This window comes from Astyanax mexicanus, chromosome 5 (assembly GCF_023375975.1).
Source record: "Astyanax mexicanus isolate ESR-SI-001 chromosome 5, AstMex3_surface, whole genome shotgun sequence".
NCBI lineage: Eukaryota > Metazoa > Chordata > Actinopteri > Characiformes > Acestrorhamphidae > Astyanax > Astyanax mexicanus.
The window spans coordinates 29,058,092-29,085,074 of record NC_064412.1 but is presented as its reverse complement, the minus strand read 5'-3'; the positions used below and the strand labels follow the sequence as shown (position 1 = coordinate 29,085,074).

At 38.5% G+C, this 26,983-nt stretch overlaps 1 protein-coding gene across 1 annotated transcript in view; it reads left to right on the top strand.

The window, feature by feature from the left end:
* Positions 1-26,983, top strand: part of LOC103031728 (alpha-1,6-mannosylglycoprotein 6-beta-N-acetylglucosaminyltransferase B) — a 240,802-nt gene that overhangs the window by 68,655 nt on the left and 145,164 nt on the right. The window contains exon 3 of the mRNA XM_022664078.2: positions 13,778-13,922. Coding sequence (XP_022519799.2) covers positions 13,778-13,922 — 145 coding nt within the window. The remainder of the gene's footprint in view (positions 1-13,777; positions 13,923-26,983) is intronic.

Below are 26,983 nucleotides of genomic sequence, written 5' to 3'. Positions count from 1 at the left end.
GCTACTGTAGCGCAGAGCATTTTAACTGTACCACAGACTTTTTAACTGTCGCACAGAGCTTTTTTACTGTACCGCGGAGCTTTTTAACTGTACTGCAGAGCTTTTTAACTGTACTGCGGAGTTTTTAACTGTCACGCAGAGCTTTTTAACTGTACCGCGGAGTTTTTAACTGTACTGCAAAATTTTTAACTGTACCGCAGATCTTTTTAACTGTACCGCAGAGTTTTTAACTGTCACGCAGAGCTTTTTAACTGTACTGCGGAGTTTTTAACTGTCACGCACAGCTTTTTAACTGTACCGCGGAGTTTTTAACTGTACTGCAAAATTTTTAACTGTACCGCAGATCTTTTTAACTGTACCGCAGAGTTTTTAACTGTACCGCAGTGCTTTTTAACTGTACCGCAGTGCTTTTTAACTGTACCGCAGTGCTTTTTAACTGTACCGCAGAGTTTTTAACTGTACCACGGAGTTTTTAACTGTCGCACAGAACTTTTTAACTGTACCGTGTAGTTTTTAACTGTACCGTGGAGCTTTTTAACTGTCACGCAGAGCTTTTTAACTGTACCGCGGAGTTTTTAACTGTCTCATGGAGCTTTTTAACTGTACCGCAGAGCTTTTTAACTGTCTCATGGAGCTTTTTAACTGTACCGCAGAGCTTTTTAACTGTACCGCAGAGCTTTTTTACTGTCACACGGAGCTTTTTAACTCTGCAGGACAGTAGATAAACTCTGCAAGACAAACAAACAGCATAAACGAAAGCAAAACAGAAAGCAAACACAGGTAAACAAAGCAAATTAAAAATACAAGGAGAAGACTAAAGATAACAAGATTAACAAGATAACAAGATTAAGTAAAACAAAACTGAGAAAACAAGATACAGAATAGCTGAGACTAGATTATGATCAAAAACACACAAACCTAAAAGGCAAAACAAAAAATACTATGGACACAAAAATACAAAAAGTGTACAAAAGACTTAATGTGGAACACTGAAACAAAGGGGCTTTTATCCACAAAGAGTTGAGGAACACATGGGGAAGGAAACGAGGGTGCGGGCTTACTAACCACTGTGGATGTGGGCAGTGGGGTGGATGTGGGCAGTGGGGTGGATGTGGGCGGGGTGGGGTGGATGTGGGCGGGGTGGGATGGGTCTAAATGTGGTGGGGTGAATGTGGGCGGGATGGGGTGGATGTGGGCAGTGTAGTGTGGGTCTAAATGTGGTGGGGTGGATGTGGGCGGGGTGGCGTGGATGTGGGCGGGGTGGCGTGGATGCGGGCGGGGTGGGGTGGGTGTAAATGTGGTGGGGTGGATGTGGATGGGATTTAAAAGGGATAGTAAAACATTGTCTGTTTTAGTGTACTATACGTCTGCAACTGTTGTCTATAAAACTCTTAATAAAAACTTAATTAAAAGGAAAGTGACATACTGATTGGTTAATTGCACTCTACGCCCAAAACACTCCTGTGATTTCGTACATTTTGAGCAATCTGCGCAAAGCATACTTTTCCCGTCATTACGATAGCAAAGATACAGTGTGACGCTCTAAAGTAAGCTGTGTGGTGGCTAAAATAGGGCCCTTTGTGTTTTATCAAGGTTATTGAAAAGTGGAATTTGCCAGGTTGTATGAAAGGTGCTGTACAAATAACCTTGCTTTTCCTTTTTTATAAATAATAATGTAAAGGAAAAGGAATGTGTAGCAAAACTACAATAGTAACTGACTTCTGAGGGTCAAATCTGGGTCAGGGTTTGCTGATGAAACTTTCTGACTGCCTCGCAGACTTTACAGTCTGTTGTTGTGATTGAAGCACTTTTTGCTGGAGAAGAAAAAAATATAAACAACAAAAAAGCCCTCTGCTGGAGAGACTCTGATCAAGAGCAGCTTCACATGTCAAGCTTCTGTGCAATTTCTGATCTTTCAACACTGAAGATGAGCTGTGTAGAAGGAACTCCAGAAAGGTCTCTTCAACAACAGCAAAGCAATGTATTGTGTGTTTGTATTGAGCTTTGTAGATGCTTTAAATATCATAGACCTCTACATAGACCTCTTTTTACACAGGTTACAATAGGTCTATGGGCTACACAAAACATGTTTGTGAAGTTCTTTATACAAAATCATTAACAAAAATATCTCACCAGCTCTATACCTACCAGTTTCTCTTTCAGAATGAGCCATTTAAGGTCACTTTTTTATGTAAATGAGTTTTTTCTGACCATGTCATGTTTATGCTATAGAAGCACAAAATTCATTATTTAAAAGTACTTGCATCTCCCTCATTTTCTGAATTGCCACAAACCCACTCTGTTATGCCACAGATCCCTCCGTCAGAAGTCTGTTGGCTAATCCTGCTGTGCACTGTCCGAGTTTTTTGTGTGTGTGTTTTTTGTTCTGGACCAAACATTTATGACTGAAATAGCACTCCTAAAGTAAAGTTGTTATTAGAGTAGCACTGCTGAGGTACATTTATGACTGAAAAAATACTCCAAAAAGAAAGTTCATTATTAGAGTAGCAGTGCTGAGGTACATTTATGACTGGAATAACGCTCGGAAAGTGAGTTTCTTAATAGAATAACACTGCTGAGGTACATTTATGCCTGGAATAGCACTTTGAAAAGAAAGTTCATTATTAAAGTAGCACCGCTGAGGTACCTTTATGACTGGAATAGCACACCTAAAATAAGTTCATTATTAGAGTAGCACTGCTAAGGTACATTTATGACTGAAATAGCAGTCTAAAAGCACTCTTGCCACAAACCCACCCTGACTTGCTACAGATCCCTTCGTCAGAAAAAGTCTGCTGGCTAATCCTGCTGTATTCTATATTCTTGAGTTTTTTTTTAGCACAGTTTTGTATATTTATTTTTTATCTTTTTAGGTCTGGACCAAGCAAAGCTCACTAAGTCCTATTTTCTTGGGTGCCAAAACCTTTTACACAGTACTGAAAGCACTCCATTAAGAAGGGAATACAAGTGTGTGTGTGTCTGAAAACACTCTAATGTACATGTCGGCCGTGTTTCTCGTATCACTGGGCTAATAGCTTGACTGGCTTTGACACTGCCTCTAAGTGAATTCCTGCATGCATTCATACACACACACACACACAAACAGCGGCATCTCTGCATTATTCATTTTCACACCTATTGAAATATGGATTTAACTAGCGTACAGGAAAGCATGTCATGTGTGCCGCTGTTGTTCGGCTGTGCCCCTCGGTGCCAGGTAGGCAGTAATTCTGCCTTACGTAATTGTGTTTTTCTGCTGCTAGAACAGAAATATTGCTTAATGTAAAAGTTTTGAGGGCGGACTGCAGAGCTCTCTGCAAAATACTTCAAAAACACTCTTAGCTCTGACAGCTGGCGCGCCTGCGAATGAGGCCTCGCGTCAGACTCTGCTGTGTGAGGAGTAGAGTTTTAGGCGTGTGTGTGTGTGTGCATGTGTGTGTGTGAGACTCCAGTTGTGTGAGAAAGTCATCAGCACAGGTGAGAGTGGGACTGTCAGGTATTACAACTGCAGTAGGAACCGCTTCTCACGCACAGGGTAACAGTTTTAGGGCTTTTTGCTTCAGTCTGACTGGAGGACTGACTGTATTTCTTTGTGTAAATTTCACTCGTATGTGACATGAGTAGCACCGCTGAGGTACATTTATAACTAACATAACACCCAGTACTGCTGAGTTAAATTTATGACTGAAATAACACTTCGAAAGTAAGTTGCTTATTAGTGTAGCAGTGCTGAGGTATATTTATGAATAAAATAACACTCAGCACTGCTGAGGTAAATTTATGACATAAATAACACTCCAAAAGTAATTTTGTTTTTAGAATAGCACTGCTAAGGTACATTCATGACTGAATTAACACATAGCACTGCTGAGATACAATTATGACTGGAATAGCACTCCGAAAGTATGCTCATTAGTACAGTAGCAGTGCTGAGGTACATTTAGGACTGGAATAGCACTCTTAAAGTAAGTTCCTTATTAAAATAGCACTGTTGAGGTACATTAATGTCTGGAATAACACTACAAAAGTAGTTTTTTTTTTATTAGAGTAGCACTGCTGAGATACAATTATGACTGTAAAAGCACTCCGAAAGTAAGTTCATTATTAGAGTAGCACTGCTGAGGTACAGTTATGTTTTTATAGCAGTCCGAAAGTATGCTTATTAATACAGTAGCAGTGCTGAGGTACATTTATGACTGGAGTAACACTCTGAAAGTAAGTTAGTTATTAGAATAGCACTGCTGAGGTTCATTTATGACTGGAATAGCACTCTTAAAGTAAGGTCGTTATTAGAGTAGCAGTACTAAGATATATTTATGACTGGAATATCACTCCTGAAGTAAGTTCATTATTAGAGTAGCACTGTTGAGGTACATTTGTATCTGGAATAACACTGCAAAAAGCATCCATTATTAGAGTAGGACTGCTGAGGTAAATTTATGACTGAAATAACACTCCGAAAGTAAGTTCCTTATTAGAGTAGCAGTGCTGAGGTATTTTCATGACGTTTTCAAGTAAACGTCATTCTGTATTTTTTTCCTCCGGCTGTGTATATGTGTGTGTGTGTGTGTGTGTGTTTTGAATGGCAGTGAAGGTGAAGATGATTTCAGAAAGGTAAAGAAAGAAGAGAGGATGATGTTTACTGATGTGCTATTTATCTCCTTCTCACACCTTTTTACTTTATTCTCAGTGCACATAACACACACACACATATACACACACACACACACACACACGCACACACACAGATGTTGCCAGCCACTGTAACTGGAGCAGCTGTTCATCAGTGCTGTTTCAACTCCTACGGCTCTTTTATAATGCAGCGGCACCCTCAGTGGAGCTCATGCCAACTGCTTTGGAATTGTGTGTGTGTGTGTGTGTCAGTGTGCACTCGTGCGTGCACATGCGCGTGTGTGTGTGTGTGTGTGTGTGTGTGTGTTAGTTGCTGATAATGGGATGTTAGATCAGGAAACCTGAGGAGCAGTTTGACATCCATTGTATCAGGAAGCGTTAAGAACTTTAAGAACTTCTCGAAGCTTGTCAGTTTAATTCTTCTGTTTAATACATCCAAAGACTTCCAAAAGTCATGAAACAGGGCATAGTACTGTGTCCCATGACTTTTGCCAAGTCCCGTCAAAGCTAAAGAATGCTGCACTGACCTGTGGGATATGTGTGTGTGGGGGGGTCTCCTACAGTGTGAATGTGATTTTTGTTAGAGTGGCATCTTCTGGAGTATTACCACTCACTGCTCTGTCTACTGTGTGTAGTAATGTCTTCTTTGCCTGGAGTGGAGTTGCCAGGTTCTGTTTGTGTCTGCAAGGTTCTCCTCCTGTGACCAGGGTTCCTCCCATAGTCCAAAAAAAAAAGAATTCAGGCACACTTTGCTGGGTCAACTCCTCAGTGCACAATGCAGTCCTCCAGGTAGATGGCAGTTTCCGGTTAAGAGTATGTTGTGCGTGATTGGCTGATGCTTCTCACCTGTGTGTGTGTGTTTGAGTGTTGAATGCAAACGGTTGTGTGTAAAACATGATTGTAAAGTGTCCTTAGGTGTCTAGAAATGTGATATATAAGTGTAAATTCATTAATTCATTCAACCAGTGCACAGCCTTGAGGCGTTTTCACACTGAGTTGTGAATGAAAATTCACAACTGCGCTTTCTAACACATTTTCAAACATATGTAATTTTTACTCACCTGGTGCAACAGGAACCAGAGTAACCAGAGTGCATGCAACATTTTAGGTAGTGTTGACAATAAGGCTGCATACTTGGCAACGTCAACTATAAATATTTGTCAGTTTGTCCTCAATATGTGATGGAGGGGACTACACTTAGTGCAAGGGGTAATGGGCTCACACAGGAAGTTCGCTCTGTGCTCTTCCTGCCTCCAAAACCGTAAACACACCAGATAAGGGACAAGACAACACCCTTACTCACTGTTCATCATCTCATTATACATGTAAACATATTCTTAATGTTTAAATCCCACTATAGTGCCTTCTGTTGTCTTTGAATCGATAGAGAGAAAGCAGACAGAGAGTTACCACAATCTGCAGCCAGGGTTGCCAGGTCCAACAAAAACATCCTTCCCAAAGTGTGTCTAAAATCTAGCCCAATATATAAGGTTGCCACAGCTGTTCACAACACAGTACATTGTAATTTTTTATTTTGAATGGTTTGCAATTCAGCTGCAATTTTTACTAACAAATAACCCCAGTTGAAAAAGTGTGAACCTGGCAACTCAGGTTACAGAGGTAATTCAAGAGCACAATACAATGGGAAATATTAATGCTAAAAGAAGTAAATATTTATCAATAGGCAAACAATATAAAAATAATAAACAGATTTTGCATGGCAATTTAAATGAATAAAAAAAAAGATGAAGTACATTTCATTTATAGTAAAATTATTAAATCATTAAAAACTTCCACACAACAGAAGAGATTGATTAAGATTTTTATCAAAGCATCGTCAAATTCAGAGTAATATTGTTTTAAAAATGATAGTTTTAATAGTTTACTAAATAATATATATTTTTTTTCGTTTTAATAAGTGTATTATTAGATAATTATTAAATTTAAATTTAAATTCCACAAAGTTATCAAGTTATCTTATGTCGGTTAAGATAAATAAAATAAAATATATGTTTTATTTCCACAAACTTTGAACATTATTATTATTATTATTTTATTAATGTACGAATAAAGCTTTATCCATTTATTGCTGGTTCTGTCCATGTGCAGTTCTAGTCCATGTGCTAATGCTAACTGATAGCGCAGCAAGACAATACGTCTTCACGTACAACACTTTAGATTGCTAATTGCTAGTTAGCAAAATATATTTATTGAACGGTAATGAAAGTAATTACATTTCCAAACATATCTAAGGTAAGTCCCAGACTGCTGCAAAAACAGTATAGTAAACTATTGGAATAGTTTATTATACGTCAGTGGTTTTAATGTTAAAGTTGATTTAAAAAATATGAAAATATAAGGAAATTGCTCATGATAAACTCAATAACGTATCCAGATAAAACCTAAATTTTTAGAACTAGAAAATCTGCATCAGTCTGATCATTCCAGTTCTACCAACCAGTTTTTAATCAGGTAACACTCCTTTAAACCTTCCTCTCCTTCCATCATCAGCAGCAGCAGCAGCTGTGTCAGAGTTAGCGCTGTGTTTATTAGCGTAGCCCCGCAGGACAAGCCTACAAGCCAGCTACAGTTGAGCAGCTACAGCTACAGTGTGAGTAATCTCCTTCCAGCACTTCACGTCCCCTAAAATCACGCCAGCGCCGAGGCCCGTTCCCCATCCTCTCGCCTCGTGTTGTGCGTAATCAGTCTGGTGTGCAAATGAGTGTTTTTCTCCAGAGCATATGCGTGTCAGGAAGCGCGCACGTCTTCATCAGCGTCTGAGGATCAATCTGCGCAGCTCGTACAGCGTGAAGATGCTGAACTGTAGTTAAAAGTGAGCAGCTGTGAGTTTCTGTGATTAGACTTCACTGAATCTGCAGATGTGAAAGTTTTGCAGTGTTTACAGTATGGAGGTTTAGCTTGCATTCGTTTTTTTTTTATTTTTTTTTTATGTTGCACATTGTTTCTAGAGCCTTACAGGTTCTTAGGTTTTAAAATAAGACAGATACAGTGATGTAACCCAAAAGAAGCAAATGTATTTTGTTTTGTTTTGTTTCTTTATCATACTTACATTTTTCAAACACATCTTAAAGGAGAACTCAGGTGTAAAATGGTCTTTTGGTGTAGTAAAACATGATAAAAAGTACTTACCTTTGATGAATAGCGATTTTCCACCGGCATGGTGTCGGTGCTGGTGCCAGGTTCCCGAACGGTTATTTTAATTTCCACTGCAAAATCACAGGTTGTGGGCCAGAAAGGCCGGTTCCATTCTGGCCCCACAATCGTGATGTTCTGGAACCAGCGAACCTGTGACACGAGCGGCCAAAGGGCGAGCGAGGAGAGCAGCACAAGTTTTAAAAGGAGCTCGGTTTCCACCATATTGTTTTCAAATCCCCCCCATCCCCCCCCCCACTGGGTGACATGGGGCATAATTTGCCCCGATAAATCGCTTTTTCCACCCTTATTCAGGCTCAAAGTAGCTCCACACCTCCTTGCTAGAATCCGGAAAGCCGTGACATTTAAAACGAGGCATTAATAACTTAAAAAGTGCAGAAGAAGCTTATCAAGAAACACTGTTAAATTATATAGCTCTGCTGAATTGCCCCCTTTAAATAAAGCTTTAGAGGAAAGTATATACAAAATATTTGTTCAATAGTTTATTTGTGCTCATTTTTAATCACAAATTGTTTTTAGTTGATGCAAGGTAATTGGTTCAGTCACCTGTCAGTCAAAAGTCTGAATAATAGGAGGGGATAGTAACTGCGTTAGGAGCAGCTATATATAAGAGACCACTTAAAAATGATGAGTTTTTTTTATTTGACCAAAATGAAAACATCTGAAATTTATTCAAGATGTTTAAGATGGCTGATCACAAGCCATCAAACCATGCTGAACTGCTTGAACATTTGCACCAAAGCTATATATATATATATATATATATATATATATATATACAGTAGGGCTAAATTATAATTTGTAGCTGCTTGTGTGTTGAATATTTAGATAAACTTTGTACAGAGCTAGAGCTGCTGACAAGGGAGCTGTGTCTAAAATAGTTTTATTTGTAAAATTAGGTGTTTAACAACATCTTAAAAATACACCACAATGCAGTGTGTCCCGGCATGTCCTCATTAGTGTGTGTTGGTTGAGTGCTGAGTGTGAAGGAATGTGTTAAGTGTTGTTGGCCATGGGTGCTTAGTTTTACTCCTTTTCGTCTTTAGGGCAATGTTGCTAACACGTAAAATAAACTTATGTACACCAATTAGCACTGTGTTAATGATTACAGAAACCTTTATTCTTTCTTTCTTATTCTCCCTTTCCTTCACTCACTCTTTCTGCTACTCCTCCGTTACTGTAATTGGGTTGGTCTTTAAAGCTGACAGCCCCAGTGATTTGCTCACACGCCAACCAGAGCCAGAAACGCTGCTGTCTGTCATCCACACTACATATCAGCTACCAGTGAACACACACACACACACACACACACAGGCATATGAACCCTGAGTGTCACTAGGCCAAATAAAAATCTCGTATGCACTCAGGAAAGATGACTAATCACACTCGTTCAGTTCTGTCTCACCGGCTTAGTCACCACAAGTCCGTGCTGACTCTCTCACTATTAGCCTTTCATTCATTCATTTACCCATTCAAACCATAAACATTCATGTTCTTCTGATCAACATCAATATTACTATAATATTTGGGTTTATTCTAATGTCATGTAGAGTTTATTACAGGTAGAAACAGTCACTGACCACTGACTTTATTCATGTTTATATGTTTATATATGTTTATTCTAATGGTATATAGAGTTAATTACAGAGAGATACACTCACTGACCACTAGGGGTGTCACGATTTCGATATTTCATCGAAATCAATAGAAATTATGTCATGGTCTCGAGCGTCAAAGTCAAAAAGAGGATCGACGCGCGCTACGCAAATGGCGCATCACACTGTAGCCGACGCCGCGGACATTGTAACTGCTCAAAGAGCAGCCCTTTCTCCAGAGAATGTGGACATTCTCATCTTCTTAAAGAAAAACTTGAAAATATTAAAATAACAGTTGTTTTGTCTAGCCTCAAATATGTTAATTGTTTTAGTACCTTAAGGAGCATCTTTCTCTCAGATAAAGTTAATAATAAATCTTTGTTGAAGAAAAAGGGACCGAAAAGGTCTTAAAGTCTTATTTTTCATGTTTAGCTGTTATAGTAGGATAGAGTTCAGTTTGTTAAGGCTCTAATTGTTCTATTATTTTGTCATGACTGTTCCTGTATTTTTTTATTATTTATTTTGTTATGTTGCACATTGCTGTTTTAATAGTGCACACTGCTGCTACCAAAAAAGCCACTAGATGGCATTATATTTATATCTTAATTAAATTATTTAAATTTGAGCTTTAGTGCCTAATGTGGTGTATTACAGATCACTTGTATCACTTTGCATCACTTATATCAAGCACACCTTTTGAAATAAGAGATTGTAAATTTGATGAATCAAACCAATGACTGACCATAGACTAATCTAAAACTGGCATAGGCCTCTCTGCTCTAAAAAAAGGAAAAAGAAAATTGAGAATCGAATCGAATCGTGACCCTAAAATCGGAAATAAAATCGAATCGAGGATTTAGATAATCGTGACACCCCTACTGACCACTGACTTTATTAATGTTTATTCTAATGGTATATAGAGTTATATAGAGAGATACACTCACTGACCACTGACTTTATTTATGTTTATTGGGGATAATTCTAATGCTATATAGAGTTAATAACATATAGACACTCTCTCTGACCACTGACTTAATGTTTATTTGGGTTTATTTTAATGTTATATAGAGTACTTTAGGAATTAAATGTTTACAGATTGGAGGCTGGTGACCTCAGATCCATATGTCTGTGATTGATCCGAAGAATTTGTTCATCCAGTCAGTTAAAACAAATGTCCCCTCAAGTCGTCATAATTCATTTGCATAAAGCTGAGACAATCTTAATGCATTTCATATGAAGAGACAAATCACATTCTCCCATAGAAAATGAATGGACACTCCTGAATGGAACTGAGAAACTGCATGTTTAAGTTCGTTTTTACTCCCTGCTTATATAAATTCAATAAATTCTAGCTTTATGTATGAGTTTACAACCGCTTCAAAATCTGGCGGTTTCCCTGATGAATAATATTAGCAACGCAGGGCTAGCTAAGATATTAACATTAGCTGAGCTATTTTAGCAATAGTATATAATGTTTGTTTACCAAAAGCCAACTGGATGTCTTTCTCTGTGTATATTTCACTCACCTTCAGTCTCACTGAGGAGATATATTATTTATATATGTCTGACTGTGACAGCACTGCTTAAGGAAATCTATGATTAGAATAGGACTACTGAGGTACATGTTTGACTAAAATTGCAGTGTTGTTTTAGCTAGCTATCTGGCTAGGTAGATGTATACAATGAATTATTTTTTTTCCTAAATTGTAAATGAATACTGAAGTCATCCAGACTATCCAGGAACACCTAAGGAATCATGCAGTAACTTTGCTAAAATTGCTAAACAAACCGAGCTGCTCTTATCTGTGTTGCTGGTAACTTGCAGTTTCTAATGCTGGTAACTCTGATAAACCTATCCTGTACAACAGAGGTACCTTTTGCTCTTCCTTTCCTGGATTGGTCCTGATGAGAGCCAGTTTCATCATGAAGTTATTGATGATATTTTTTTTCTTTATTTAGTTGAGTAATTCCTTCCATAAATGAATTAAAACATTACTCAAACAGGGCTATTCACTGTATACCAACTATACACAACTCTTCACAACTTTACAGCTGATGCTCTCAAACACATTAAGAGGACAAGAAATTTAAGTAATTAGCTCTTAGAAAGTTAAGCACAGCTGTTAACTGAAAGCTCACATTCCAGGTGACTTTACCTCATAAAGCTGACTGAGAAAAAAACCAAAAGCCAAGATGTGCAAAACTGTCTCTATTTAAGCAACTTTACTAAGAGGTGTCTACTTTGAAGAATGTAAGATATAAAACATATTCTGGTTTGTTTAGCACTTGTTTGTTTGCTAAATAATTCCATATGATTCCATTAATCTACAGGGTAGACCATTTGACTGGTGCTGTAAGTTAATAATTATAAAAGCACTGCTGAAGTAAATGTATTGTGCTTTGTTGGTGTATCTGCTGGGAATTTAAATGTTCAGTAAATGTTTTTTTTTATATTGTGGTTTTGTATTCGCTTATTCTTTGAAAAGTGACATTTTTTTAAGTTTTGGGCAAACTATTAAACCCATTATTATTATAATAAACCCAGTGGACAGAGTGCAGCAGATACAATATGACTGGGTCTGGTTTTCTTTGCCTTGTTACGCTGGACTATTGTAGCAGAATCACCTCAGTCTGGCTGTGCCGCTGTTTGACGTTAGCCCTGAACGAAGGTTCAGACTGATAAGATTCTCTGTGTGATGATAACAGCGTGACAAACCACTCCTATTGAGCTGCAGGCTGCGAGTAATAAGGGTTAAAACAAAGGTGTCCCCTGCACGCTGTAATATTTGATAAGAGCCCTGTGTAATCCTATTCATGTGTAATCTACTGGCTCATTTCATTTCCCACATTAAAGATCTAATTACCCCGACCATGTGTGTGTTGAGAGATGTCCTTCAGCTGCTCGGGGACACGGATTTCGGGACAGAATAGAAAGAAGGAAGGTAGAGAGAAATATCTTTCGCTCTTTTTCTCTTTAGTTCAGCAGGTGTGTGTATCCTCACCCGTCTTCTCTGTAGACTTTTCTAAAAAAGACTTTGGTTTACTGATGGAGTATAAAGTCAACATCATTTCTTCCCCTCTCTCTTTCTCTCTCTCTCTCTCTCTCTCTCTCTCTCTCTTTCTCTCTCTCTCTTAGACACACACACACTCGTTCTCCCATAATCTGAGCTGTGATGTACTCTATTAGATATGAAAGGTCAGAGCTGAGCTCGTACGCCTGGTTGTCGGCGGGATGACACAAAGCCTTTTTATTTACGTCTAACAAAAGCTCCACATTGCAGCTAGAGCTGAACTGAAGCACAGTGAGAGGAGAAGTGTCAGAAGCACAAATGGCTAAAAAGCTTCTAACCCTGTGTGAAATAATATAAACAACCCATCTGGGAAATTCAAGCTGCTGTAGAGTTTAGATTATCTGCCCGAGCCCAAGCCCGATCCGATGCCCCAATGAACTCAGGCCGGGTCAGGCAGACATTTCCCACTATTTTCCTTAAGTCTTGTCAGGCTCAAGAAAATGGTCTGTGATCTAGGCGTCTTTTTTTTATTGCTATTTTTATTTGATATAAAAAGCTATGGCCTGATAATCGTTTTGCTCTGCAAAAGTTTAAAAAAGTCACACTGTTCATATTTCCCATTATATATCTACTAGTGACAGATTATATCTGTACAGTATCATTTATTTCACTTCAATCCTGAATATATGGAGTGCATTATGTCTCCTCATGTTGTGATGTTTAGATTTTTTTTGTGTTTTCACACCAGAATATTTTTTGTGCTTTCACGTCTGATTTTTTTTGTGTTTTCACACCGGATTTTTTTGTGTTTTCACACCGTTTTTTTGTGTTTTCATCCCGGATTTTTTTTTGTTTTCACCCCAGATTTTTATGTGTGTTTTCACCCCGGATTTTTTTGTTTTTTTTTCACATAGTTTTTTATTTGTGTTTTCAGCCTGGATTTTTTGTGTTTTTACACCTTTTTTTGTGTGTTTTCACCCTGGATTTTTTTGTGTGTTATTACATCATTTTTTTTTTGTTTTGTTTTCACACCACATTTTTTTTTGTTTTCACATCAGATGTTTTTGTGTTTTCACATCTTTTTTTTGTGTTTTCACGCAGTATTTTTTGTGTTTTCATATCTTTTTTTGTGTGTGTTTTCACAATTTTTTGTGTGTTTTAACACCGTTTTTTTTTTTGTTTTGTTTTCACCCCAGATTTTTTTGTGTTTTCACACATTTTAGCTGGCAGTTTTAATAAATCTAACCAATAAATAAAACGTATTATTCAATTCAAATTTCTGTATTGCTCAGAATCCTTTAGTTTGTACCCTTGAGTGTAGTTGTTTCTAATAAGCTTTTTGCTGGTGTGTTATTGTGTGTTCAGTGCTGGGAGGTGTGGAGTCCAGAGGGGTCCTGAGGAAGATCAGTGATATGCTGGAGGTGATTATGAAGAGGATGGATAGTCTGTCTAAGTTGGAGAATGTCAACGACTCGCGCCGCCTGGAGGAGCTCAGCTCAGCCATTAACAGGTACGACACTGAAGACAATCTAATCAAACCAAAGACATGAAGATACTATATATATATATATATATATATATATATATATATATATATATATATACAGTATATTATTTCATGATACAGAAATAAACCAAATTAAACAGACAGGGGAACTGACAAGGGAACATAGAAACAAAGGAGCTATATATATATACAGATGTAGACAGGAAACAAGAAACACCTGGGGACAGATAACGTGGGGGCGGAGCTACAAATTAACACAGATGGGAGTACTGAAAACAGAGGTTGAGACAAGGAGAACACAGAGCCACGCACAAGAAAGCACATGGCTAGGAACACAGACAGGCATAGGAAAATATATAAACACAGAGATAGAACAGAAAGACATAAAAAAGGAGGAGAATGTTACGGTATATTGTATTTAAAGGCTAATTCTGTGGGTTTGTGACCACGTTTCTAAGTTTATATTATGCAGTGGATGTTCAGTGTAGCATTTGGTACTTTTATTCCACCGCTCCATCTAGCTAGAGCAGTTCTGAACAACACTTGTTTTGTGTAGAAGAGGCCTTTCGCACTCCTCTGCTCTGATTGATGGAGGACCTCTGATTGACACTGTTCGAACCTGACAGCAGTTGAGAGTCGCTTGATGTAATCAGAGCAGGCATTGATACACTGGGGCACATTTGCATATATTTGAATGTATTAAATCACAAACATTGCCTCTCAAAAGTGCGGGGACACTTTTCCTCAAGTAATATTGGATTTTCACTGCTAACTTCAATTTAAAAGAATGATAAATAAACAATGCCAGTTAAACGTTACACATAGGGAAAAGAGATACTCTGTGAAGCTGCGTTTAGGTGCTCTTATCTGGGTGCTGTAATTTTTTCTGAAGTTTCTCTTGGTCTTCTCTAGTCCTGGTAAGTGCCAGTTTCATCAACATTTTAGATGGTTCTTGCGACTGCAAAAAGTTCTTGAAATATTTCGAATTGACAGGCCTTCATTTCTTAAAGTCATTTTTTCTTTACTTAGTTGAGTAGTTCTTGCCATAATATGGATTAAAACATTACTCAAATAGAGCTATTCACTGTATACCTGTAACTCTACCTTTTCACAACTTTACAACTGATGCTCTCAAACACATTAAGAGAACAAGAAATTCAAGTAATTAACTCTTGATAGGTTCAGCAAAGCTTTTAACTGAAAGCTCACATTCCAGCTGACTCTACCTCATAAAACTGACAGAGAAATCCTGCCAAGATTTGCAAAACTAAATATAAAGCGTATAAATAATTATATTAATTTTTCTTCATAGTACTGGGGTTGTGGTGGCTCAGTGGACAGGACAAATTGTTGGTGCACGTCTAGAAAGTCTTTGTAATGTATCAAGAGCCACGGTCCAACAGGATTAACTGTGGACGCTGTAAGAGGAAGCTGTCTGAAAGGGATGTTCGGGTGATAACCTGTATTGTATCCAAAAAACATAAAAACCACAGCTGCCCAAATCACGGCAGAATTCAATGTGCACCTCAACTCTGCTGTTTCCACCAGAATTGTCCGTCAGGACAATAAATTATTGTGGTCTAAAACCATGTGTTTCAGTTTCATTGTCCAACCCCTGTATTTATTGTAATGTTAGTGTTTTACTGAGCTATTAAACACTTAATTCACAGATAAGAACCTTAAGATTAAAATAAATAGATAAGATAAACGATAAAAAACATAAAGATAAAAAGAGGCTAAAAAACATATGAGACTCGTTCCTCAACCCAGTCCTCCTCTTTCTTCTGGCTGCACTGGGAGGAGTTGAAGAGTCTGATGGCTCTCGGGACAAAGGATCTCCTGAGTCTGTCTCTAAAGCAGCTCTGTGACAGAAACCTGCCACTGAAACTGCTACTATGGTCCATAAAAATAGTGTGCATTGGGTGAGTGACCATCATCGTCCATGATAGAGAGCAGTTTGTGCAGTGACCTCCTCTCTGCCACCGTTTTAGGAGAAACATCTGTTACCAAGTTGATCTGTAAATGAAACTTAAGTGAGAATCCCAAATACGTCTTTTTTTTAGACACTAAAGATCAACATTTGAGCAAAAGAATTTTCCTATGGGGCTCATCCAGGGTAAATCTCAGAGCTCACTCACCTTTAATTAAAGTAAATATCGAGATGGTAACATTTCTAGCATTGTGGAAAAAAAAAAAAAAAACAGAAATATAATCAGTCAATTTTTCCACAATCGAGGAATCTGACAAGGCACTTGATCAGCTGACAGCTCAACAGTGGCTAATTTTGAGCGTCGGCTGTTTTTCTCATCGCCGGCTTTTTGTACCAGGCCCGTGGCAACGGGCTCCATATTTCATCATATGATCGCTCTCTCCCGTGGCAATGGGGAGAATTCATCAGAAAGGGAGAATGAAGGATAGAGGAGGGGCAGAAAGTGGAAGTGTGGAACGCTGGCATAGCCGTGAAAAATATCTCTGTTATTAGGAGCATATTGTAGCATAGTGATTGGAAAACACTCCGAGATGAATGAGCCGGCCTTTACCGTTGAACATGGCGGCTCTGCCTCGGCCGCTTTGGTCACATTCAATTTGGGACAAAGCAAGACCATGTTTTATCCCTTAGAAGTAGAGAATTACTTTCATTCTGTTGTACTGCCCAGTAATGTTTTTATGGTCTTATAAACTGACTATACTGACCGGGAACATGCATGAGACAGCATGAACGAGCTGCTCTAGCGATACCATTTCATAATGTTGGTCAATCAGCGTGAAAAGCATTACCAAGCAGGTAGAACAGCATGACCCATATGGCTGTACAATATGACCAAGAATGTATATACAGCTCTAGAATAACAAAACAAGAGACCACTTAATGATAATGTTTTTCTTTGATTTGGCCAAATTAAAAACCTCTGGAATATAAGAGGAAGGTGGATGATTACAGCCATCATATCAAGCTGAACTGCTTGACTTTTTGCACCAGGAGTGGCATAAAGTCAACAGTGTGTAAGACTGGTTGAGGAGAACATTCATGAAGAAGATGCATGAAAACTGTGATTAAAAACCAGGGTTATTCCACCAAATATTGATTTTTTTAAACTCTTCTTAAAACTTTATGAATGATGGGAGTGTGCAGAGCAGGGATGCAGCGAGAAATACTGCTTTAGTAGAGTGTAATACTAAATGATAAACGTTTTTCTATTGCCAAACTAAATATCTTGTCATATCGCACTGCCCTAATGACTAGTGTGACAGAATTAGTTGACTAACATGACCAGCAACACCAAGCTTTTACCTCAGCATGACCACAGTAGTCAACCAACATGAAAAGCATTCCCATCATGACCATGCTGGTCCACTTGTGTCACGAAATTGCGTGATGAAGTTAATTAACCAACTTATCCAAACTAGACAAACTAGCCAGTTAGTCCATCAAACTCAAATTATGGCAAACACTACACTGGTCAGGAGTTGCTTTCCAACTTTTTAAGTCATGTTAGTTGTGTTTCGAAAAAGTCAGCTTCACATGAGCCTGTGGGCGCGGGCTGAGACGTGAAAACTACCATTTACCCTGTAATGACCCAGTTAATAATCTTATTATATATAAATATCTTAAATAAAATCTAATAAACTAAGTATGAAACACATTAATTAACTAAAAAAATGTTGCATAATGTGGCTTTAAGGGCTCAAGTAGTGTTTTTGCTGGTTCCTTTCATCCTGTTATTCATGTGAAGCTTTTGTGAAGTCTTTGTGAATTATGCTACATTGATTTTGGTCACTATTGGTATGGTTTCATGGTATGTTTCCATTTCCAATGATCTAATGGAAGTCTTATATAACACAGTTATATGGGAATTAAGGCTTTTAATTAGCATTATGCTGATTTCTAAGCAATCACATTAAATCACATTACCATTATTTGGTAGCTACATTATTCTACATTAGCTCCAATTGTCACCACAAACGGGTAATGAGACTGGATGGCAAACAGATATGTCAGAGGCTGAGACTAAGGCGTGGTCAAAAAGCAATGCAAGAGCTCAGAATACCAAATAAAAAGCTCAGAGCTAAGAGTTCAACAGAAATGCTAAAACTTTGCAAAGAGTCGATATGCTGAGGCTCATTTATAAAGCATATTAATGACATTCAGGTGAAGCAGGCTAGGGCAGGTGATCACAATTCCGGTGATGCCGAGCGGGAGCGGGTGGAGTCTGTGGGCTGACACCGATCCTAAAAAAAAAAAAAAAACAGTCAAGCGCCAGATGCCAAACATGTCATGGCTGATCTACTATATTTAGACATATTTTTTTCCATAAAAATATTGCCTTCTTGCTTCTAGTCCAAGATTTGATTTTGGAAGGGGTTCTGGCTTGGTGGTGCAACATCAGGCCTCAGTATTGAACCCAGTTGACACCACTCCACCTTGTAGGCTATAATACTGGGCAGATTCGGAAGACTAACCATCTGGACCAAGGCCATAAATATTTAACTGTGTTTTTATTGTGTAATTACTGTCCATTGCCGTTCCATTAAGGCAGGCCTGTATTTTCCCCTTCAGGGCTGAGTGCCAGGGCCATGTGGGGGGAGCGCTGGAGCATGCTCGGTAAGGCTACAGGATGGAAGTGCTGATAAATGTCTCCTGGCACAGGTGCTAACCCGAAATGGTCGATGCGTTTAGGCGTGGCCCTGCCTGAGATTAGATTTAATTAGCGAAAGCTGACTTTTTATTAACAGAAGGCTTCCCTGAGCGCTGGCCAGGCTTGGCCGCTCTTGCTTGCGCTTGGCCCCGGCTACTGTTAACACAGCTAAAGCCTCAGGTGAATAGTTAGCGTCTCGTGTTAGCCGCAGACAGTGGCCTGAGACTTCTGGGGATGGAGTGATTCAGCTGAAGTGAAGCGAGGTAGAGTGAAACATGTTGAGGGCCAGAACATGTGGCTCTGGACACAGCTCGGTCTCCGTGACTGAACAGAGCCATTCCGTGATTAATGGGCCCACTGAGACTGGAGCTTTGGTTTATGCAGAAGGTGGACACTTGCTAGCTTCCTAAATCCAACTTTCTCTCTCTTTCTCTCTTTCTATGAGGTAACAGTGTTGAATGTAAGGTTGGTGAATGCTGTAACAGCAGAGAGTCCTCCGAGAGTTCTTTGCCATGAAGCGCGATGTTGAATATACAGGGGCCTGTATGAAAAATGAAAAATTAGACCCAAAACACCAAATTAAACAGCCTTCTCCAGCATTCACACACAGAACCTTGTATTATTCTAACGAGTCACATGATACCATGGAGGGAGGATGACACAATTGGGCACAATATGCACATGTTCACTGTGATATTATTTAGACAGTAATTGCGGTGTGTTGAGTTGTTTTCAAAATACAGTAAATCTATACTGCTACACAAGCTGTACACTGACTACTCTAGTCATATTCATGATACATTTCTGTAGTGTTTCCCAATAAAATATATAATCACAGTATGGAATATAATACTGGTCATATTGTGTTACAATATAGGACAGCATGCTGGTTAGCTCTTTAACATTATGCAATGTATTACAAGTCAGTGGTGTAACAGTATGGTATATATTAATGGTCAGTGGTTTAACAGTATGGGATATATTACTGGTCAGTGGTGTAACAGTATGGTATATTTACTGGTCAGTGGTGTAACAGTGTGAAATGTATTTCTTGTCAGTGGTGTAACAGTATGAAATTTATTTCTAGTCAGTGGTGTAACAGAATGAAATGTAATTCTAGTCAGTGGTGTAACACTATGGTATAGATTACTGCTCAGTGGTGTTACAATGTTAGGACAACATTCTTTGCTGATTCTTTTTGATGACTTGTAATACATTTCAAGTCAGTGGTGTCACAGTATAAAATGTATTTCTAGTCAGTGGTGTAACAGTATGGTATATATTACAGCTCAGTGGTGTTACAATGTTAGGACAACCTTCTTTGCTGATTCTTTTAAAGAATGAAATGTATTACAAGTCAGTGGTGTAACAGTATGGGATATATTACTGTGCAGTGGTGTAACAATATGAAATATGTTACTGCTCAGTGGTGTTATATTATGGAATATGTTACTGGTCAGTAGTGTAACAGTATGGGATATATTACTGGTCAGTAGTGTAACAATATGGTATATATTACTGGTCAGTGATGTAACAGTATGGGATATATTACTGGATAGTGATGTAACAGTTTGGGAAATATTACTGGTCGGTGATATTATACTATGGGATATATTACTGGTCAGTAGTGTAACAGTATGTTATATATTTCTGGTCAGTGGTGTAACAGTATGAAATATATTAATGGTCAGTGATGTAACAGTATGTTAAATATTAATGGTCAGTGGTGTAACAGTATGAAATGCTCTGTGAAGTCCCCGTCACTTATTTCTTATAGGGCTGACTGGATTCAGTTGGGACTTCACAGCCAGCTGACGATGCACCGCTGAAACATTGGCACCCTCGTCTGTGTCTAATGGCAGAGTGAGTGAGTGAGCGAGAGCGGGCGGGCGAGAGAGTGAGAGAGCGCGAGAGAGAGAGAGAGATGGAGAGAGTGTAGCTCTGATTTTCATTGCTGTTGACACTGTCTGTGTACTGTGGAATTGGTTCTGATGTTTCTGGCCCTTTGTCTGCGATTCACCCTTAGGGCAGGTGTTTGCTAACGGGCCAGGAATTTAGAGAGAGAGAGAGAGAGAATAAACGCGAGAGTTGGGATGATAGAGATAGATAAGGAAAAGAGGGGAGAGGGAGAAAGTGTGAGTGTGTGTGAGAGCGAGAGAGAGAGAGAGAGAGAGATAGATAACAGGGGAGATAGAACATTAGCCTTTCAACAGAGTCATACAGGCCAAGTGAGACCATGCAGGAGGAGCACAGTCCATCTCTCTCTCTCTTTCTCTCTCTCTCCTCCTGTTTCTCTCTATTCTGCCTTTCTCTGAATCCTCTCTTTACCCACATCTACCTTTTACCCTTCCTTTTACCTCCCCTATGTCTCTGACCTTGTTTTACCTCGTTCTCTCACTTTCTTTTCTATATTATTCCCCTCACTCTCTCTGTCTTTCTACTTTCTCCATACCTGTTTTTTCTTAATCTGCCTTTTCCACACTCTTTTCCCACCTTATCTCTCTCCCTCTCTCTTTCTTTCTAGCTTCTTCATACCTGTCTTTCCCTTCATCTGCCTTTTTCTACATTATTTTCCCACCTTATCTCTCTCCCTCTCTCTCTCTTTCTAGCTTCTTCATACCTGTCTTTCCCTTGATCTGCTTTTTTTCTACATTATTTTCCCACCTTATCTCTCTCCCTCTCTCTCTCTCTTTAGCTTCTTTATACCTCTTTCCCTTCATCTGCCTTTTCCACATTATTTTGCCACCGTATCTCTCTCATTCTCTCTCTTTCCTTTCTTCATACCTGTCTTTTCCCTTCATCTGCCTTTTCCACATTATTTATCTTTCTCTTTACCTCTGGTTACCTCTCTCTCTCTTTTATTCTGCCTTTATCTGAATCTACCTTTTCCCTCCCTTTTCCCTCCCTTTTCCCTCCCTTATGTCTCTGACCTTGTTTTTCTTTCTGTCCTCTCACTTTCTTTTCTTTATTCTTCCATTCCTTATCCTTCCTTTGTTTTATATCTCAACCTCCCTTTTACCACCTTATCTCTCTCTTACTCTCTCTCTCTCACTCTCTCTCTGTCTTTCTACTTTCTCCATACCTGTCTTTCCCTTCATCTGCCTTTTTCACACTCTTTTACCACCTTATCCCTCTCTTTCTATCTCTATTTCTTTAAACCTGTATTCCCCTACCTTGCCACATTATCTATCTCTCTCACTCTCTCTTTCCAGCTTCTTCATACCTGTCCTTCCCTCCATCTGCCTTTTCTACATTCCATTACCACCTTATCTCTCTCTCCCTCTCTCTGTTTCTACTTTCCCTTCATCTGCCTTTTCCACATTCGTTATCCTTCTCTTTAACCCTGGTTACCCCCTTTCTCTCTCTCTCTCTCTCTCTCTCTCTCTCTCTTTCTATTCTGCCCTGAATCTACCTTTTCCCTCCCTTTTACCTCCCGTATGTCTCTGACCTTGTTGATCTTTTACCACACATCTCTCTCTCTCTCTCTCTCTCTCTCTCTCTCTCTCTCTCTCTCTCTCTCCATTACCTCAGGTTACTTCTTCCATGATCTTTTACCACACATCTCTCCCTCTCTCTTTCTCACTCACTCACTCTCTCTCTCGCTCTCTTCCTAATCTCTCTCTCTATCTCTTGTTTTCTATCTGTTTAATCTCCCTCTCTCTTTCTCTCCCTCTCCTATTCTCTCTGTTATGACGTACTCAAAACAAACACGTCCTTTATGTTTTTGACATATTGTTATTCTTTGACAAACAGAGGAGAAACAACACACACACACACACACACACACACACACATACACACAGTCTGCAGTTAAAAGAGTGTCTCTAGCTGCTTTTATCTGATTCCCCTGGAGCGAAACATTAGGTGTGACAGGATGATGTCTGCTTTACCCTCTCCCTGTTTAGTCTGAGACTGAGAGGAAGATACACTATATGGACAAAACTGCCTTTACTGTCCAGAGAAGACTTTCTCTACTAGATTGGGGGGGGGGGGGGGGTCTGATTGCATTCAGTGCCAAGAGCATTAGTCAGGAAGTCAGGATGCCTGAAAAACCTCACCTCATCCTCAACTCCCCAACCAATCCATAAATCCATCAAGTATTGGATGGAGAACAATGATCCCAGAGAACACAGTTCTACCACTGTTCTACAGCTCAATGCTGGGGGGCTTTATACCCCTCTAGCCCACTCCTGGTTTTAGGCATGGTGCCAATAGGTTCATGTTTATCTGTTCTATTAGAAAAGCTTCTATATGCTTTAAACATTTTAATTATCTGCTATGGGAAGCCCACTATCCCCAGTTCCTTTCCAACACCTAGTTTATCTAATCAGTTTCCCATTAAAGTAAATCCGGTGAGGTGCTGGTGTTTTATTCTAATATTATATGTGATTTATTGCAGGTAGATACACCCACTAACCACTAACTTTATGTTTATTTGGGTTTATTATAATGTTATATAGAGTTTATTACAGGTGAACACACTCACCGATCAATGACTTTATGTTTATCTGGGTTTATTATAATGTTATATAGAGTTTATTACAGGTGAACACACTCACCGATCAATGACTTTATGTTTATCTGGGTTTATTTTAAAGTTATATAGAGTTTGTTAGAGGTAGATACACTCACTGATTACTGACTTTATGTTAATTTGGGTTTATTATAATGTTATATAGAGTTTGTTAGTGGTAAACACTCTCACTTACCACCGACTTTATAATTTTTTGAGTTTATTAAAATGTTATATAGAGTTTATTACAGGTGAACACACTCACCAATCACTGACTTTATGTTAATTTGGGTTTATTTTAAAGTTATACAGAGTTTATTACAGGTGAACACTCTCACTTACCACCGACTTTATAGTAATTTGGGTTTCTTAAAATGTTATATAGAGTTTATTACAGGTGAACACACTCACCGATCACTGACTTTATGTTTATTTGGGGGGCAGCGCCTCTAGTGGTATGGCAGTATGTGAAAAATTCTAATTTCTGCTCCGGTATACCATATGAACCAGTGTACCGCCCAGCACTAATTCTAATGTTAAATATAGACACTCTCCCTGTCCACTAAGTTTATGTTATATAGAGTTTTACTGTGAAGATTTTAAATCATTTTTACCCTGTGGAAAGACAGAACTGACTGGTTGTAAGTAGTGGGGAAAATGTGTATTAAACAGCTAGATTTGTTGGTCAGCTTGAAAACAAAGAACTCAGTTCAAAACTAAATGATGCCAATATGTTCATGTTTATCTGTCATATAGAATACCCATGCGTGCATTTGCCTGTCTTGGTCAGCAATGGGTACACTTTAAAGCAGGGTACACAAATATGCAATATAGAACAGCTGTATTCACTTCTCTCTACACAGTTTGTGGTTCATTTTTATGCATTAAGTTTTTAAATCTCCATTAAACTTTCTGAAAAATCCCATGGGTTCCACTTTGCTTGACCTACAAGAGTGATTGGAATGCACCTTCGGTTTTCATAACGCATGCTTGATGTTGGAGAGTGTGTTCGGCCTAAATTTTTATGCTTGCTGTGAAATGGGTGATTATGCCCATTATAAATTATTATGCTGGTTGTAAAATAGTTCCAGAGCTGCCTAATTACACTGTAAAGCCTCTAATGAGTGTCGTCTCCTCTGCCTGCCAAACAAGGACTAGCTGCTAGCGTATTCCGCTAACGTCTGCCTGCTTTTGTATTTTATTTATTTCAGTATTCGCCTTATTATTATTTTTTTATTTATTTTTAAGCTTGAAAGAGTCAATGGATATCTAGTTCATGGACAAATTGTCATCTTTTCTAATGATTACGTTCAGCTACTTAAAGTTGCACCCAGTGCTGATGACACATATGTCCAAACTCATACACTAGCAGCTTGTCTAGTCCCTGTAGAGAATCCTGGCAAAAGAATAGAACACTGTGGAGCAGATAAACATGAACATTTAGCTCCATGTCTAAAGCCAGGCGTAGTCTATAGAGATATACAGTGGTAGATCTTTGTTTTCTGGAATGATGGTGCACCTACTACTGGGAATGATGAGGTTGGGTTATCATGGCATCATGGTAGCATGAACTCACTGATGCTCTTTCCGCTGAAAAACAAAATCTAGTAGAAAGCTTCTTCTCCATCTTGGCTTGTTTTTAGCAAGTTAGCCATTATGTCAACAGCCAGGCTTAACCAGGTTAAAGCCTAAAGCCACAGTGCTACCAGGCACAGCAGCTTCCTGTCACATCTTAGCCTGTGTCTGTCCAGTGTCTTTCATTTTTTTTTGGTTCCTTCCTTCTCCTGTCCTGTTCTCTATTGTTTACCTGTCATGTTTTCCAGCCATGTGCTTCTGTTGTGTTTTGGCCTTGTCTCCGCCTTAGCCCCGCCTTGTCATCTGTAACCCCTCCTGTCTCATTTGTAACTCCACCCCCCTCATTACCTCCACAGGTGTCCCTAGTGTGTGCCTGTGTATAAATACCTCATGTGCTCCTTTGTTCTCTGTCGCGCTTTTTGTTTGACCGTGTCCTGTTACTCTGTCCGGATCTTGTTCATCTGTTTTGTGTAGCCTCATACCTCCTGTGTTTTTTCTCTTCAGTTTTTCCAGGTTTGCTTTATATAGTTTGTTTCATTGTTTGTTATTTTTGCTTGTTTGTTTCAGTTTTTTAGTTTATCCTCTGTTTCATAGTGTTTTGTTTTAGTTACCTTTTATTTATATTATTCCATAGTGTTTTGTTCTTTGTTTACTTTTTCTAATATGGAAAATAAAACCGACGTGCGCTTGCATCCTGCCTCCTCTTTGTTACACTTCCCTTAATTGGCTTTCTGAGCTGTATTACATTTGCTATGATATGTGTATCTACTACTACTAATACTAGAATAATTCACAGCATATGCATTATTCATGTCGAAAAGATCCTAAATATTCAATACTCAGTCCAGCTAATTCTCTTATTATCAGTACTAATATCCAGTCCTGACGTTGATCTGGTGTAGCCTTCTCACGAAAGCTATATTTTTATATGGACGATTTAGTAATTGCGATAATTGATATTTTTTATGATAAATTTTATGTCACTAGTATAATGACAGTGCTACAGTAGCATAACAGAGCAAATACACCCTGCACCCAAGTTTAAACTTTTTAATCTCTACGTTTATTAGTCTGTCAACGATCATAATCCAGAAAGTATCAGTCAAAAGTTTTAGAACACTAGAATTTCCCTCTTTATTTTTACCATTTAAGCTCCATTTATGTCCAGTCAACAACAAGAAATAGTACAAAATCCATTGTAAAAAAAAAAAAAAAAAAAAACAGTAAACTGCCAGGTCCTTTAAAGAAAAACAAATAAAATAAAATCAGATTTTTTAAAAATATTAATAATACTACCACATTGTAAAAAAAAAAAAAAAAAAAACAGGGGGCAGTGTTTAGCAAACAATTAATTGTTTAACAGCTTACAGCTGGTAAGTAGCAAGAAAAAATGGATTTTAATGGCTTTTCGTCCGTAGTAAAGCAGTGCTGGAACAGATCTAGTGCAGCATTTGCACTTTAACACACAGCACATTCATACTTTCATAATAATAACTAGAAAAAGACATAGAAACACAGAGAACTTCGTATCTATTCAAAGTATAAGTCTACAGAATGTCTTTCAAGAAATTACAGAAGACGCCAGAGAGTGGAGAGTACTGTTTTCTACACCTTCAAAAGACTCTAGATGAGAAAAGAAAACTGATAACAGGAATACAGGAAGAGGTCTGGCTGACCCATATGCCAACAACCTTAGCTCAGCTTAACATTGGACTAAATCTCAGTTTCAGCAGTGAAGAGAAGAGTTATAAATCTGACAGGTGAAGTTCAGTAATAAATGTATTGTTGAGATTAGAAAGAGTAAGAGTTTACCATATGTTGTCCATATGGAGTCCCACAGGGTTCTGTTGTAGGGTTTATGAAAATGTAGAATGTTTAAGGAGTTAAAGAGCAATGACTTTTATCCTATGAATAAAACTGAAATAAAAAACAAAACAAAACAGTGTTTATAAAAGTCAGCACACCAGCACTTCTTTATGTTAATAGGCCCTCCTTTTAAAGAAAAAAAAACATAGTGGCCAGTATTGAGGTCAGCAAAAATGATTGAGGTCATGTCTCATTATATTGTAAGATCATCGGTTGATAACGTAATTATGGTGACAGATCTATATCAGTGCTATATCTCTGTGTATTAGCAGTTTTTTACTGTGATTTTCTGTAATGATGTAAATTGAATATAGCACAGTGGCAGTAATAAGCTAAGACAGAGTTAAGCCGCCGAGGCTGCGAGGTCCCTGGGCGACAGTGATGCCAGGAAAAGTTTGTTTTTATCTCCAGACGTCTTTAAGATATTCAGCTGGGGTAGCCGTGCTGACCTTGCTAAGGGTCAGCTGTCATGC